The 17,037-nt window shown below is 43.9% G+C and overlaps 1 protein-coding gene across 5 annotated transcripts in view; it reads right to left on the bottom strand.

The window, feature by feature from the left end:
• Nucleotides 1-17,037, bottom strand: part of EXOC2 (exocyst complex component 2) — a 156,070-nt gene that overhangs the window by 91,067 nt on the left and 47,966 nt on the right. For all 5 annotated transcript variants that reach the window (XM_082345004.1, XM_082345005.1, XM_082345006.1 and 2 more), the window contains exons 6-7: nucleotides 16,114-16,238; nucleotides 5,972-6,052 (exon numbers count right to left, since the gene is read on the bottom strand). In XM_082345004.1, coding sequence (XP_082201130.1) covers nucleotides 5,972-6,052; nucleotides 16,114-16,238 — 206 coding nt within the window. The remainder of the gene's footprint in view (nucleotides 1-5,971; nucleotides 6,053-16,113; nucleotides 16,239-17,037) is intronic.

The raw sequence follows: 17,037 nt of genomic DNA, 5'->3' as shown, positions 1-17,037 counted from the left end.
AAGCAGATAAAAAGCAGCAGCAGCTCACCAGCCACGGCTGAGAGGAGAAGGGCACGCTGGCTCCAGGAACGGAGGCAGGCCTGCCCTGGAGGCCACCTGCACCAGCCCACGAGCAGCCCCGGGCAAGTGCAGGCTGAAGGCTGACCCCTTCCCCCCGCAGGGACACTGCATCATGGTCTCGGGGATGGATGCCCCTGAACTGACAGCAATGACACTGGCCTCAGCTGGGCTGGCAGGGCAGTGAAGTTCTCCTCAGCATGAGACAGGGAGATGCGATGGACCCGGAGGGCTCCACGCCACGTGCAGTCACAGGAAGACAGACCCTGAGTGGCTCCACTTACACGTGGAGCCTGGAAAGCCGAGCTCTTGGAAGCAGGCCGGGCTGGGGCCACGGGGAGATGGATGCGCTCTGAGGATGAGGCACGGCATCGGAAGCAGAGCTAACAGTGCTGAACTGTAGCCTGAAAGTGGCTTCAAGAGGAAACCTCAGACATTCTCACCACAAACAAATGGAATTACGTGTGGCGACAGCGCTGGCGGCGGGGGGCGGGGGGGCGTGGGGGGGCGAACGCACGGCATCACAGACAGGTATCCAACCATCACACTGCGCACCTTAAACTTGCACAATGTCCCGTGTCAACTATATCTCAACAGAGCTGGAGAATAAGATGGGAAGAGAAGCCACTGCAGCACTGCCCACTGACCAATCAAACTCACACCTGCCCTCAAAGATGGACAAACACTGTAACTGTGCCCGGAACCCGTCATCCACAAAAGCTAGTCGTGTAATTCTGATGGCGCCTGGTCATTTCAAGCATGTTTATTAAAGTAAACACGAAGCTCTCTCTGGCCCCTTTTCACGGCACTGGCACCCAGCACAGAGGACGGTACGGGTGATGTATAACCTGCGTCTCTGCTTGATGGGAGCTGGGGTGGGGGGGGATGGGAGGAGGGTTCCCCCTACACACCCACGACACAATTTACCCCAGGAACAATAAAGCTGAATGAAATTTAAGGTAACTTTTCAACGTATACTTAAATTCATAGCAAAACCAGGACACAAAGAGACTGAACAACCTGCTGTGTGTCTCGTTTCTCTTAACAGACTCCAGAAAACGGCCAGACAGGCAGCTGTCTGACATTACAGGGCGACCTTACATGGACAAGGTCACACTACCTGAGTCACCTAGCGCTCGTTCCCAGCCGGGCCTGGCGCCGGGGTCCCACAACCGCTCTCGCATCACCGGTGCACATTTCTGCCGGCTTCTCCTCTGGTCTCTACCCAGCTCCCTCGGGTGCGTTCTCTGGACAGATGGCAGAATGTTTTTCTAAAAGTTCGCCATGTGACTTCCTTATTTAAAATCCTCCCACGGCTCACCAGTAGTCTCAGGATAAAGACAAATTCCACAGCGCCACACAGAGAGCTTGTCACGAGCAGACCCCTCGACCCGGCAGCCTCAGCCCTCACGTCTGCACCCCAGGGTACTCGGTCCTGCTTCATGGCCCACAGCCATCTCCCCTGAGGTCAGCACCTTCCTCCTCGTGCGGCCTGCCCTGCCCGGGATGCACCTGGGCCCACTTAGTGCCCACCGGCCAATGTCGGCCTGCCTGGCCTGCCCCCTCCTCTCCCGAGGCTCAGAGCCCTCCCCCGTCCTCTCTCCATCCACTTTTCCATCAGGTGCCCCTTGTGGGGCTCCGGGACCCCTACCAGCAGAGCACTGTCACACCACAATTTAATCCCCTCCCTATCTGGACCTACTTTGCACTGGATTATAAACTCTCAGAATTAAAGCACAAGTTTCATCCTCCTGTCCCTGGAATATAAATAAGAGCGCTCAATAAACGCTTACAGGGTAAGTACCAGAAACCAGCCTCAGAACCAGTGCCCAGGACGCTGTTCCCTGAGGGAGGGACAGCACAGGGCCCATGTGCAGGACCACGTCAGTGATCGGGCAGCTGAACCGAGCACAGCAAGCAACCCTAATGATGCGAAAACGACGCTTGTTCTGTGACTTAAAAAATTTTTCCTGAAGCATTAAAAACTTGCTTACTGTTGGTTATACATCAATAAGAAAATGAAAAATCCGTAAACCTAATTTTTATTTAGTACACTATAAAACATTAGAAACACTGAAAATTCAAGTGTTTAATTTCTTCGTAAAAAATATCATCAAGATAGCCCGCCTCTTCTTGTCATAAAGTTTACAGCACGTATCAAGCATCTTTTCTGTGCTCTGACAACCAATCACGCTCGTTTCCAAGTCTGTCTGCTGTACTTCCAGCTTCACGGGTCAGCTGTGAGCGCTCCATCGGCCTCACTCCCTCTGGGACAGCCTTACCCCCTCGTCACACCTTCCTGGCTTCGGTGGGGAAGTCCACCCTCACTGAGCTCCTCGGGGCTCCCAGTGCCAGTGTCCACACTCCACCACAGCCACTTCTACAACCCAAGTCGTGCTGGATTTGAATTCCACTCACACTGTCACCACTTTCCCTTTTCTGATGCACTTTCATTTCTGTGGGCCAACTTCCCCTTCTGAGTCTCCATGTCTGTGAAATGTCTGCAAGTTTCTCTCTGGGAGACGAGGAGGCTGCACACGGGCACACTCTGCTGTCTGAGCAGGGCCTGGCAAGCGTATGCAGTGGGTCCCCCCGACTCTGCAGGAAGAGCAGCTGGGCATCTGTTACTGGTGAACACTCAGTGGACCGCAGAGATAGCAACCGGGTGTGTACCTGATGCAACGTGGCAAGCATACTGGTCACTGAAACCCACGCATCCCAAACCAGCAAGGCAGTCTGTAGTTTAAAGCGCAGGCTCAGAGCCAGATGCGTAGACACAAATCCCAGCTCTGCCACTTACTGCTGATGTGACTTTAGGTAACACGTTCAATCCTTCTGAGCCTCAGTTTTTCGTCAATAAAATGGAGGTTACAGCACAAGCCTCCCAGGGTTACCGCGGGGGCTGAGCATCTGTGGACTGTGGGAGCAAGCCCTGACGCCAGTGAGGGGCACAGAGGTCTAGCTGTCCCGGCTCTGGCGACGCACACCTAGACCGCACGGTCCATCCCTGCACCTGCCTGCCTAGCCCAGCCGCACCAGCCACACGGGGCTACTTCGACTTAAAGCCAAATTATTAAGATTGAATAAAAATTAAATTCCTCAGCAATACTAGTTCCATTTTAAGTGCTCAAGAGCTACATTTCCATCATGGCAGAAGTTCTGTTGGACGGCGCTGTTCTATGCTCTTGGAATAGGTAACAACACAGAGTGAGATATGTGGATTTGATAGAAATTAACAGTCTTCACTTCATCACTGGCTTGAAATCAAGAAGGAATTATTAAATACCAAGGCAAATATGAGAAACATGTATCAGTGAAAACAAAAAAGGATTTCAATGAAAGGCTTCAACATTGATAAATTCTGAACAAAAGGGACTGAATTTCTTAGTCAACATCACCCTTTAGAAACTTAAAGTGAAAAAGGTTGCCCAAATTTAAAAAACTTTCATTTAAAATAACTCAGGGAAAATGCACGTTAGTATGTAATTATACACAAGATTAAAGCATTAATATAATCTAAGCAGACGTAGAGAATGGACTTGAGGACACGGGGAGGGGGAAGGGGAAGCTGGGACGAAGTGAGAGAGTGGCATGGACATATATACACTACCAAACGTAAAATAGATAGCTACTGGGAAGCAGCTGCATACAGCACAGGGAGATGAGCTCGGTGCTTTGAGACCACCTAGAGGGGTGGGATAGGGAGGGTGGGAGGGAGACGCAAGAGGGAGGGGATATGGGGATATATGTGTACGTATAGCTGATTCACTTTGTTTTACAGCAGAAACTAACACAACACTGTAAAGCAATTATACTCCAATAAAGATGCTAATAAATAAATAAAAGGAGAAATAGAAATTCGAAAAAAAGAAAAAATATATAATCTAAGCAAATCAGACTACATTTGCACTCCTGCATAATTTCTGTTTCAGTTCCCCGGTGGTACAGCTCCTGAAGACCGGTGAATCGGTGATCCGGGCACGCCGTTGGGGCAGGGGACCTGCTTGTTGGGTGGCAGCCACACCCCTCCCAGCTCCATACTCAATGCTGGACCCAGCACGGCACTTGACGCAACCAGTCTTACAAATGTTGGCCAAGCTGACCTAGACTAACACGACTTACCCTAAGACAGCAAACATCAACGTCCGGTTGACATAAAAATGTTTCTAGGAAAAATGGATTGTTACAAAGGAATATAATCTACAGCAAATTTTTATCCCAGAAAGTCCTGAGTCTCAAAGAAGTGACATTCACGTTAAGCCAACTTTACCCAAAAAAGAGCAAATTTCAGTAGAAAGTTAAAAGGACACATTTCTAGAAAAAGTTTGTGCTTATAAAGGAACAGAAGTAAAACCATTTCCCTTACAAATTTTATACCACAAGTCCCAAAGGAGAATTACCTAAACTACTGAAAAGAAAAAAATTACGTTAACATACTATGCCAGGCCTCACCCATGAAACAGATCGTGATTTTTTCCAAACCTGAGCCAATATCCATTTTCTTCTACTGATACAATGAGATACTTACTAAGCCAGATTGTTCTCACAAGCCACCTTTTAAAAGCTACTGACATAATCTTTTTTTTAAACAGATATCATGGTTTGATGGCAACTTCTCCAGGGAAAATAACATCCCTAAACAGAAAATATCCATCCAAGACCTTAAAATGTCTATGTTAATATAGAAATAGCTTTAGTAAATGCTTATTTGGGCTGAATTCAGAATATATCCATTTGAACAAAGCTGGTGACTTGGTTCTCAGACGAGAACAAGGAACGAGGTAAAATCTCAAGGCCAAATGGTGATGATGATGATAATAATACCAACAACCAGAGACAAAAAAATTTCAAGTGCTGTCAAACTCATAAAGTTTGGGATGAAATCCAAGTACTCAAATTCTACTACCAAGGAAAGCCTATATCAAATTAAAGCTTCTTTCTAGGAAACACTTTTATTATCAGAGCTATCCCCAGGTTTACAAATAGATATTTACAAAAAAGCTCAGAAACTTTTGCCGATGGGACTAAATTAAGCTGGACGTGCAAAACTGACTTGCTATCACAGTCCTGCATTCATAGAATCACTAAAGAGCTGATGCCGGGGTTCTTAAATGTTTCGGTTATTCTCGACCCTACCCTACTTCCTGGAGAAATCATATGCTATATGTGCTTATACTTGAAAACGAGGACAGTCCCCTGGGCATTACTGCTCCTTGTCAAATATTTTTACTACATACGTGGAAGAGAATAATTTACTTTTAAGCCACTAATATTATAACAGGGATTGATTTATCTGATGAGTTTCTTCTAAATCAGTAGGATAAGTAGCTGGAAGTACAGATGTCAGAAAAAAGAAGGGGAGGTGGACAGGGCCTCCAACTGCATGTATCAGTTTCTCTTGGCCTACCATTCTTACAAAATGTCTCACAGTTAGAAACACTCAAATATGCAGCTGCCTTAAAGTTGTTTTGGAAAAAGACAAGGCACAAATAAATAGACAGCAGCTCGGTATCTGTCACTCTAGTAGCTGACGTTATTTGCATTGATGCTGGCACATACTTGAAGATGCTTTTTCAGGTTTTGGTCAATGACAATCTTGGTTACTGCTGCGGCACTTTTCTATCTTTGATGATGCTATTTATATCCTGGCCCTCTTTATGGCAGCAAATTTTACTTTTTAAGAAGTACACTGGCTTGCTTTCAAATGATGAGTTCTCATAAATAAAATGCAAACAGAAAGAGAACATTCATTTTCAATGTTGTTATTCCCCTTTATGTTCATTAAATCACTACTATTTAGAAATAAATACTAAAATACAACTTACTGCCTTGTTCTGTGAAACCAGGTCCAAGAACTGTATCAAAGCTCGTTATGAAGTCCATAAATAGTTTTGGGTAGTAGGACAAAACTTACTGTTCAGAACATTCTCCAGTTTCTGCGTCATGGATCCTTCTACTTTTTCCGTTCCATCCGCTTCTAGTTTTTGATGGATGGCTAGAAAAAAGCATCTAGTTAAAACACAGGCTATTTTAATGGGTGGGGAAAACATTACGTCAAAATGACATTTTTAAACAGCATAAAAAATGGTCATATTTTCACTGCTAGAAAGAAGCACAAACACACAAAAACTCTGCACAAACTCTGCAAAGTAACCAGCAGACACCAGTCTTAAGTCATGGTAGTTTAATGCTGTTAAAATAGTACATAATACACGTACTTAGTCATCTGATCACCAAGGCTGAGTGGTAAAGACGGTTGAATTAAAAAAGAAAAGTGAGGGCTTCCCTGGTGGCGCAGTGGTTGAGAGTCTGCCTGCCAATGCAGGGGACACGGGTTCGAGCCCTGGTCTGGGAGGATTCCACATGCCACGGAGCAACTGGGCCCGTGAGCCACAACTACTGAGCCTGCGCGTCTGGAGCCTGTGCTCCGCAACAAGAGAGGCCGCGATAGTGAGAGGCCCGCGCACCGCAATGAACAGTGGCCCCCGCTCGCCGCAACTAGAGAAAGTCCTTGCACAGAAACGAAGACCCAACACAATCATAAATAAATAAATAAATAAATAAATAAAGATGAACTTACATAATTATCTGAAAAGGTTATTAAAAAAAAAAAAAGAAAAGTGAGGCTTAAATAACTAATATCTTTGATATCTGGCCATAAGAAAGTCATTCTTATTTCTCAGTTTCACCATCTACAAAATAGAAATACTACTATTTGATATCTATCAACCTCAAAATATTTAATTTCAGCCTTGGGATTTAACATGGCAAAATACGTATTATTCATGTTCTATTCAGTCTGTAATTATTTCCCTGGAGGTTCTCAAGAAATATCTAGTAACATCTACCAATACGTCAATTTGTGGATGTACGAATTACACTGGAGTTGTTTGCTAATACTGACGCACATCTGAATGATTCTGATAAAGAGTATTAGGAAAGCGTTAATTTATATTTAAAAACTTTTACCTGCTGAAGAGAGGAGGTTTTAAACGGCAGATCAGGCTTGCTCAGGTGACTCATTAAGAAAATTTTCAAAACAAATCCCCAAATACAATTTCAAATTCAAAACTGTGACACAGTAAAAGTAATAAAAATAGCAAGGCAAATATTATTGAGGCATGACCATAAGCAGAGCACCATGATAAGTTTCTAATGCACGATGCGTATCTGGTAAGAAGCCAATGATGAGCTTCTAATGTTATTTCTATTTCACAGATGGGGAAACCACGGCTCAGTAAAATTAAATAAGCTGACCAAGGTCAAAAAGCCAAACCCCAAATTTGAGCTCAAGCGGTGTGATCCCAGGACAAGAAGCTTCACCACATCCTGCCCACACTGCATGGGCAGGTGACCCAAACCCCCTCAGCCTTTGTTTCCACATCTGTAAACTGGGAACAACAGAACTACTATGTCAGTGGGGAACTGCATTCAGTTGCAAATACAAGACTTCTTTCCAAAATAACAGCTGCTGAGACAGCCAGGATTCTACGCCTTCGCCAGACGTGCTGCAGCACACACTCGGCTGCAGGAGGCTCACTGCCCAGCGTCCCGGCAGGATTCCAGGGCAGCAGCGCTCCCGGACGTGAGCTCTTCTCTAACATTCCAACTCCTCCTCAGAAGGCGCTGACAGGTTCTGCCCCAACCCACCAGTCAGGAGTGGCAGATTTACAGGGAAAAAGAGTCTGTCTAAGCAAAACTGATGTGTGTTTCTTTAATCAATTACAATTTCATTGGTTTCCCTTGACTCACTGGTTAGGGAATTCTGGGTCAAATGAGCTTTGAACATCAACTTCTTCTTTTAATTAGTTTCTAGTCTTAATCTTGTCCTTTTTTATACTTTCTTGTAAAACAACCTCAAATTTTGCATGAAACTCTAAAATTATACTGCTTCTCTGTTGAAAAAACACATTCACAGGAAGAAAAATATATATATTTGCGGGGAAAAACCAACTACTGTATTTTTAATTGTCTTGGTTGAGTCAGGAATGAAAAGAAAGTTATTTATCTAATATTTTAAATTTGGATTATGTGATGACATAAAACATTTCCACATACCTTGAACTGATTAAGTTAAATGGGAAAGAACTTTCCTATCTTTAAGGAACGGAGATAAAAAAGCCCAAATATTAAAAAGCGAAACCAGAAGGACGCCTATGTTCCAAACAAGCACATCTGCTCGCACTGCTCCTGAGCAAAGGCTGCTGTGTTCCTGACGGTCCTGGCTGGAAGGGGGCGAGTGGCCACGTGGCATGTTGTTAGGTGGTCACCACTCCCGGTCTATCGGTGGCAGTTAAGAGGTTACACCTGAGAGCTTCCGCTCGCATGCTGCTCCTAAGTGACAGTCTGCACTAAACCAGTCCCCAGGCACATTTTCTGCTACCGACAGGCCCCTCGCCGCTCCACAGGGCCAGGCTGCTGCATCGCTCACAGACCTGTTCCTCCACAAAGCGGCTCCCTGCGCCCGTCTCCACACAGCAGACCCCTCAGGCTGTCGGCCAGCATGAGGACCCAGAGACACTGGGATCTGATAAAGGCAATCCTACTTTCCAGAAAACTAATGCAAATAACCCAAGGTCTGGGTCACTTGACCTTTTATTTTCTCTGAAAACATTTTTAAATAGTATAACTCAATAAGCAACTTGGGGGCTTCCCTGGTGGCTCAGTGGTTAAGAATCCGCCTGCCAATGCAGGGGACACGGGTTTGAGCCCTGGTCCCGGAAGATCCCACATGCCGCGGAGCAACTAAGCCCTTGCGTCACAACTACTGAGCCTGCGACTAAGCCCTTGCGTCACAACTACTGAGCCTGCGCTCTAGAGCCCGCGAGCCACAACTACTGAGCCCTCATGCCACAACTACTGAAGCCCATGCGCCTAGAGCCTGTGCTCCGCAACAAGAGAAGCCACCGCAATGAGAAGCCCGCGCACCACAACGAAGAGTAGCTCCCGCTCGCCACAAGAGAAAGCCGACGCTCCGCAACAAAGACCCAACGCAACCAAAAATAAATTTAAAAAAAAATTGTGACCTTGATAAGCAGAAAAACCTCAAGAAAAAAAAAGAGCAACTCAGTCCACAGTCACAGGCTTGTTACAATTTCTCATGTATTAAAACTTAAATATGTGAAGCAGTTGAACACCATAAATCTATATTTGGGAAACAAAAAAGTATGTATGGAAAAGTTCTACTCAAAGAAAAATCAGTTACAGAAAGACTGCCTACTGATTCAAAGAAATGATTTGTTTTATTGAACTCTCTAACAGAATGTGGACATCGAACTTTCTAATTTCAATTTAAGAATTCATAATATTTGTGTATGCATTTATATAACGCCATTATTAGGTGAGCACTAAGGAAAGGCATGAGTGCAGGTGGAGCCCCTCAGGAGTGTCAGGCACACGGCCATCCACGAGCTAGCTGCAGGCTCTAACCGCTGAACACTGCGACCGGCCTGTGTGCGGCAGGCATTTCAGGCTACACCAGAGACTGGCAAACTACTTTTGTAAGAAACACACAGTAAATATTGAGGGCTTTGGGGGCCACAGGGGGCCTCTAGCACACATTCTTCTCCCTTGTTTTCTTAAACAACTCTTGAAAAACAGGCATGTTTAGCTCCTGACGTGTACAAAGACAGGTGTGGCCCAACTTGGTCCAGGTGCCAACCTCTGAGGATAATACTAAGATAGGACACTAGGCAGGGTTAGGGTGAGATGCATTAATAACTCAGATTTATATACAGCTTTTCAAACATTTAGTTCTCTACTTCTTACTCTACCCAATTTTTATCAGAGTGGCTAAATCATACATAAATTACATCTAAATTGGTTGGGTACTCTATGAATTCTTTCCTTCCTCAGTTATACTGAAAACAACAATAACATAATTCCAACTACTCCTTCGAAGACTAGCAGGTACAAAGGAGCCCACTTAAGACAAGTGGGTCCTGGATAAGTGCGTGCCGAGGTTATCTGCATCCCTCAACAGAGTGGCACCCACTCCTGAAGCAGCAGCAACACACGGACGGAGGGAGGGCCATGCGTGTTCTGAGCAGCACACGCTGCCACTCTGCCTGGGCCTCTTCCCTCGGCCACCCCTCACCTAGCGTATGGTAAAGGAGGCCAGGCCCACAGTTGTTCTCAGAAGGAGCAGTTGATGGGGCTGGACCTGCCACTAAAACAAGTGATTGGCCAGGTGAGGGTCAGAGGGACTGAGGAACAGCCGGCCTTTCCTGTAAGGAGGCCCCACAGGCACCACCGCAAGCGGGGAGAACCTGGGCTTCAAGGCTGTGAGGGCCGGAAGGGCACAGCAGGGCGACAGCCACGGGAAAGTGGAGTACGGTGCTGGGAATATTTTTGCAGGATATGGTAAAGAAAAAACTATAATAATAAACACACCGAGGTTAACATTGGCAGATTAGTTATGCCAGACACACTTCTTGCCAAATTCTAATTAAGATACTCATGGTACACACAGGAATAAAGAAAAGAGCATAAAACCTTAAAGATAAATGAAAGCCACGCAAGAAGGTAATTGCTGCCAACGGCACACCTGACTGGGATGGACTGAAAAAAATCCTTGGACTGTGTATGAAAAAAGTCCACTCGGTCAAGAGAAGAACACAGATGATATCAAAAGGGCAGAGAAAGGTATTTATCCAGCTAACTCTGTAACACAGGGTGGCCCAGACATGACACACCTGCAGACTTTTTCCCAAGTCTTCAAGACTACAGAGTCTCCCTTACTGTCCTCACCTCCAACACCTCTTTAAGGAAAGGACTGTTTAAGCACGACCATTTCCCAGCACCCAGCGCACAGAAGAGGGAAGGAAACTAGCAGAGGGCTCCTCCCCTGGGCACGGCGCAGGGAAGCGGCAGGGCAAGAGGCCTCTCAGAGACACCCCGGGGAGTGACAGCTGACTGAGCAGAAGAGAAGCGTCAGAGCCTGCAGCTGTGAGTCTACAGGCTCCAAAAGCTCATCAAGTGTTGGGTAAAATGAATAAAAACAAGACCTACATTCCAATATATCCTGAAAAGGTGGTTTTTTTGTTTTGGGGTTTTTTTTTTTAGTAATTTAAGGCTAAACAAATATATCTTAAGCATTTAGGCAGACAGAAAAATAAACAAGTCACCTACAAGTAATAAAGAATTACTCTGGCTCAGGATTTCCTCTCTGTGACACTAAAAGACCCTGGATCAATGTTTTAAAAGTCATTCTCTTATGGCCAAGGGGTTGTTCATGTATGAAAGCAAGAGACACTTCTGCATGCAGGAATTCAACAGATAACGCACAAGAGTTACAAAACAAAAAATCCAAAGAGGAAAGATGACACATATACACAACTGGCAACAAACATTAAAGCCAATGAAATGTATGTGTATAAATGGTAAATTTTAAGTAACTGTGGTAAATATGAAATTAAATGCAAAAGACAAGAATAAATCTAGAAACAGAAACATAAAATAGAAAAGGTAAAAAAAAGCAGCTGGGTCTATGACTTCAGATTAAGTTAAGACCAGAAAAAAGGAAAGCACATGAGGAATGCAGATGTGCCCAACTGTTGTCATGCACATCAGGAGTCAGAGACAACCTGTAATAAAATGTAAGACTATTTCTTCCAAATCTGCAAACAATATGGTCCATATAGCGAGGTAAAAATGAAAAAAGAAAAAATAACAGAACAAAAGGACAGAAGTTTCACTTATGATAAATGTACACGGCTTAAATTCTTCTATGAAAAGGCAGAACCTCTCAGAACGGCATAAAAGAATATAAATCCTACCATTTCTTGCTTATAAGAGAGAAACAAAATCAAAATTTCTCAAGGTTAAAAAGAACTTAATGCATAATATCATCAAGCAAATGCATACAAAAGGAAGGGTATGGAATGTTAATCCTGTACAGTAAAGAATTTAACCTTGCCCAAAGAGAGGGTTGGCCTTTGCCCTCGGCTGCTGGAAGGTCACCTCTAAGCTCTTCAAGCATCTTCTGTGATGGGGCCTCACCGCACAGTCTGACAATGTGGTTTATGGTGAGGGCTTTGGTCACTTGGCATTGGCTCGATCTCCAGAGGGACTGGAGATGGAGGCCAGCTGTTGGGAGTCAGCTCGTGTCTATGTGACAGAGCTCCAATAAAAACTCCGGACCCCAGGCTTGGGTGCAACACTCCACGCCGCCATCTCACATCACCACCAGGAGGGTCGGTGCCACACGACTCCACCGGAGAGGACAACCAGGGCTCCCTGTGGGTGGGACTGCCTGGCCCCACCCCAGGTGCCCTTCCCCAGGCTGAGCTAAGTTGTCTCCCTTCGCTGTAATAAACCACAACTGTGAGTACACAACTGTGAGTTCTGTGAGTCCTTCCAGCTGATCACCAAACCTGCGGTAGTCCTGGGAAGTGCCCCAATTTTGCAGCTATTACTATTACCTTACAGTGTAATATTAGTATCAAGAGAATCCAAGCATCAAAAGTTACAAAGGAAACATGTTTTACATACAGAGAAAAACTGACAGAGTCAAAATTAAAGAGGGAGATTTGTCTGGCATGTTTATTATAAATAACCTAGACTTAAATAACATAATTAATCAGGCACTGATAATAATACACCAATCAGTGTGCCCTGAAAAGAACACGCAGTTGCAGAAAACTGGTATCTCTCAAGAAACACATTTTCTTTTCATAATATAGTTAGACTAGAAACTAACTTTAAAAAACAAAAATCCACTACAAACTACTAGATCGAAGAGGAAAATTAAAATTTCAAATTTTAAAAACACAAAAAAGGCATAACTGAAGAATCAATGTGGGCTTCCCTGGTGGCGCAGTGGTTAACAATCCGCCTGCCAATGCAGGGGACACGGGTTCAAGCCCTGGTCCGGGAAGATCCCACATGCCATAGAGCAACAAAGCCCATGCGTCACAACTACTAAGACTGCGCTCTAGAGGCCGCGAGCCACAGCTACTGAAGCCCGCGTGCCTAGAGCCCGTGCTCCACAACAAGAGAAGTCACCGCAATGAGAAGCCTGCGCACCGCAACGAAGAGTAGCCCCCACTCGCCACAACTAGAGAAAGTCCGTGCACAGCAACGAAGATCCAACACAGCCAAAAATTAATTAATTAAAAATATATCTATAAAAAAAAAAAAGAATCAATGTAAACAAAGAAGTAGGACACACGAGTGAATGAAATTGGTGACAAGGGCCTATTACAATGAAATTTTAATGACTTTTAAATTATAATGCAATTCTAAAAGGCATGAAAATCTTAATGAAATAGAGAAATTCAGAAAGCCAAACCAAAATCCACAGAACACAAAAAGCAGAGATTTCAAAAGTGCATCTATATACACGCTGCCAGTGTCTATATATACACCCCAGGGTCTCTCTCCAGGAGGAATAGACACTAACGCCTCCCGATGGGATAAGATCGGAAGCACATGCTACCACATGTAGCCACAAGGGTCAAAACTGAATCCTGACTGGTATCCAATCAGGTAAGTCCCAGCAATACAACAGAGAGTAAAATAAGCTAATGGCACCCCGAGGAAGTAATGAGTCAAATCCAGAATATGGGATATCCTACAGGACAAACAGCCTCGTGTCTTCAACAAATCAATAGCATGAAAAAAATGAAGACAGGTAGCGAAGGTGAAAGGACTGTTCTAGTTTAAAAGAGGCTTAAGAGACAGAAAAAAAAAAACACCAAATGAACTGCCTGGGTCTTATGTGGATCTTGGTTTGGACAAACCAAGTAAGTGTAACTGGGGAAATTTGAATTTGGGGCCTTGAATGATGCCGACGGATTACTGGAACTTTCTGAGCTGTGGTTGCGGGGCTGTGGTCGAGTACGCAACGTCCTCATCAGGGGACTCACACTGAAGCGCACAGGAGAGGAAGGCCGTGCTGCCTGAGATCAGCAAACACAAATCAAGCAGCCTTGAAACCTCCGATGAGGCGAGTATGGAAAAACATGACCTGCTAAATCTAGGTGACAGGTATATACGGAAGTGATGGTACTGTTCTCTCTACTCTTAGCATGCTTGAAATTTTTCATAATAGGAGAGTAAAGCTAATTACCTGAGCAGACAGCTTATTAGCTCTTTCAATGTATTAACGCTCTCAAATTTCAAATAATTCCTAATCTACATAACCCACTTCACAGTACGAACATATACTCGTACAGATCCACATGATTCTGTATAACAGTAACACCAAAACCTGATCGAAAAAGCATTTTTTAAAACTACAGTTCAATTTCAATTAAGACTATAGTTGAAAAAATTTTTAAAGAGCTACTAATAAAACAAATCAAATGCTAAAGTATAGGAAAAGAATTACTCAGAGGAGCCAGCTAAAGTATAAAAGATTTCTAGCACACACAACTATATACACAATATAATTCCAATTTTGTAATATGCACTCATATAAGCTGAGGGGGAAAAAGACCAAAAGGAAATACATCAAAATGTTACTGTGATTATCCCTACAGTAGGGTTTCAAGTCGTTCTTGATTATTTGTCTGTTTAATATTTTTTGTAATGTACATTTACATCAAAAAATAGAAAAGCTAGATATATGTGTGTCTAAAATTTTCTAATTTACCATTAAAATCATTTTCTATACGCCATAGAGTCACTCGCTTATTAGTAGTTGGTCAGCATTATCATCTTTGCTAAACTTTAAATTACCAGTATACTTCTAGGACAAATGTCTAATAAATGAGACTAAATTTAATGCACCAAATAAAACCTCTTGAAATCTGCCAGGACTGAAGCCATTTACATAAGTAAAACCATAAATAAATGAATACAAGTATACATGTGTTTACAAATACATATGTTAACAAAAAAAGGGTGGAGAGAAGAGTCAAGCATGTTTTTGCTAAGGAAGTATTGTAATTACAATAGTTATGAGAACTGCTAATCACATATGGCAAATTACCACGTGCACAGCTACCAGGCATATCGATAACTTCGTTTAACTCGAGAACACTAAACTCAGTTCATTTATGCTCAAGTTTCTGCTGCTGACATAGCACCACTGACAACTTAGAATATCAATAAGCACAAAGAAAGAAGAAAATAACACCATCAAAAAACGCAGGGCACAGAGACTTTATCAAAGTTCACCTGACTTCTCAGCTCCCTCCCAGGCATTCACAACTCACTCCTTCAAAGACCTAACTTCTACGTGCAGAGAGCTGTACCAGATGCACATGTAACTTGTCAAAAGGCAACCAAGCGTGTCTGGCCCAGGAGGAGAAGGGTTTTAAGAAAGATAATAGGACATCCGAACTGTAACAGTACGAATTAATTTTAAAAACTTACTGAATTGAAGAAGGTGTGGCCTCTTAGTCTACAGTTAGGGTTATAGGTACTTAGCTATACAGGTACTTAGTTACAGGTGTCTTTGTTTTTAAAAAGAATTGGGCTTACTTTTTTTTTTTTAATATATCTTACTTTTTACTAGATAAACAATAATTTGATTTCTATTAATTAAAGGTAGTTTAAGAGAAAGAAAAAAATAAAATAACCTACCCAACATCTTCCCTTGAAATGTCTAAAGCCACACCATTTCTATTGAATACAATTTCCCTCCCATGTAAGGATGAGTACATGGATGGGGGAGTTAGCTACCGTGCGGGGCTGGTGGGGCGATGGCTACAAAGAAAGGACACGTTATCACCAGTTCTTCCCAGACCAAACACACAATGGGTCACATCTACAGAATTAGTTCCATGTGCAAGATACTGATGGCTGTACAAGGATTTTTAAAATTCTAGAATTCTACCCTTGGGATTTAACTGGACACCGGGCACTGCGGGGAGGCAGCATGGTCTCCTATTTCACACGTGTCTGATGGGTGAGCAAAGCCTCAGGGACAAATACTTAAGGTACCAAGCCTTCAAAGAGATCCCAGCCCGGCCGCAAAGACTGACTGGTGGCCACTGCAGAGCTCCGCTCCAGGGACACGGCCTCAGCGCCACAGCCTGCAAACACTCCGTACGTGCAGGGCCGGGTGTCCGCGGGGAAGCCCCAGCAGATGGCTGAGGGTCACCTTACCTGAGAGGGCGTCCTGTGCCTCAAAGAAAGTACTGAGTCCCCCTTTCACGCACGCCAGGCTGCCCTCGCTCTTCTTGTTAGCCTGCCTCTTCAGGTGGGTGACGGCCATTCTGAGCTGTTCAAAACTGAAGTGAAATGAAGAAACCACAAGAAGATAATGCATCAAGTGTGAAATACTGAAGCCTACCCTGGAAAGATACAGACTGATACAATATGTAATCAGATGAAACCAAGCTTTCAAATTCTTACCTAGATCTAAACCTTTACATGTTATGAACGCCAAAGTTACAGCAGCTATACAAGGAGATCTGTAGCCCTCATATGTCAGACCCCTGGGAAGTAAATACACATGGACACATTCTTATAATCGACCCAAATCACACACAGGATTTGCCAGGTAAGGAGTTTTGAAGAGCGTCTCCCAGATGGGGAGACCTGGACCATGCAGTGCTGGGCGCCAGGACTAAGCAGGACCCCCTGGACGTCCACTGCTGTGCTCTGGACACAAGCTGAGCACGCTGACTCTTCAGCCCATCACGACCAGGCCCCGCCATTAACAGTGAAATTACAGGAAACCTGGGGGTCAACTCAAAATTTAAATAACTAAACAGATCACACTATTTCATCTTTCTATCTCAGGCAGAGAAAAAATAGTCAGATCTCTGTATTTCAGAAGTTTTATTTCCACCTGAGCTAAGAAAATCTGGCTATATAAAACGTTAACTATATTCTTGAATGCCAAGATGGCCCTACACAGAGAACAGAGATCAATCCTGACATGGTGACAGAAAAGCACGTCTATAATGTGAACTCAGAACCATCTTTCACAAAGAAAGTGACAGGCATTTGCTCTAAAAATTTATCAGGCCAAATTTACTCTAGGTATATATCAACTTTTCCTGTTTTCTATAATGGTTTTCATCC

Source organism: Balaenoptera borealis (assembly GCF_965194805.1).
Source record: "Balaenoptera borealis genome assembly, chromosome: 12".
Lineage (NCBI taxonomy): Eukaryota > Metazoa > Chordata > Mammalia > Artiodactyla > Balaenopteridae > Balaenoptera > Balaenoptera borealis.
Note: the sequence above shows the minus strand (reverse complement) of the source record. Positions and strands in the feature narration are given on the sequence as shown.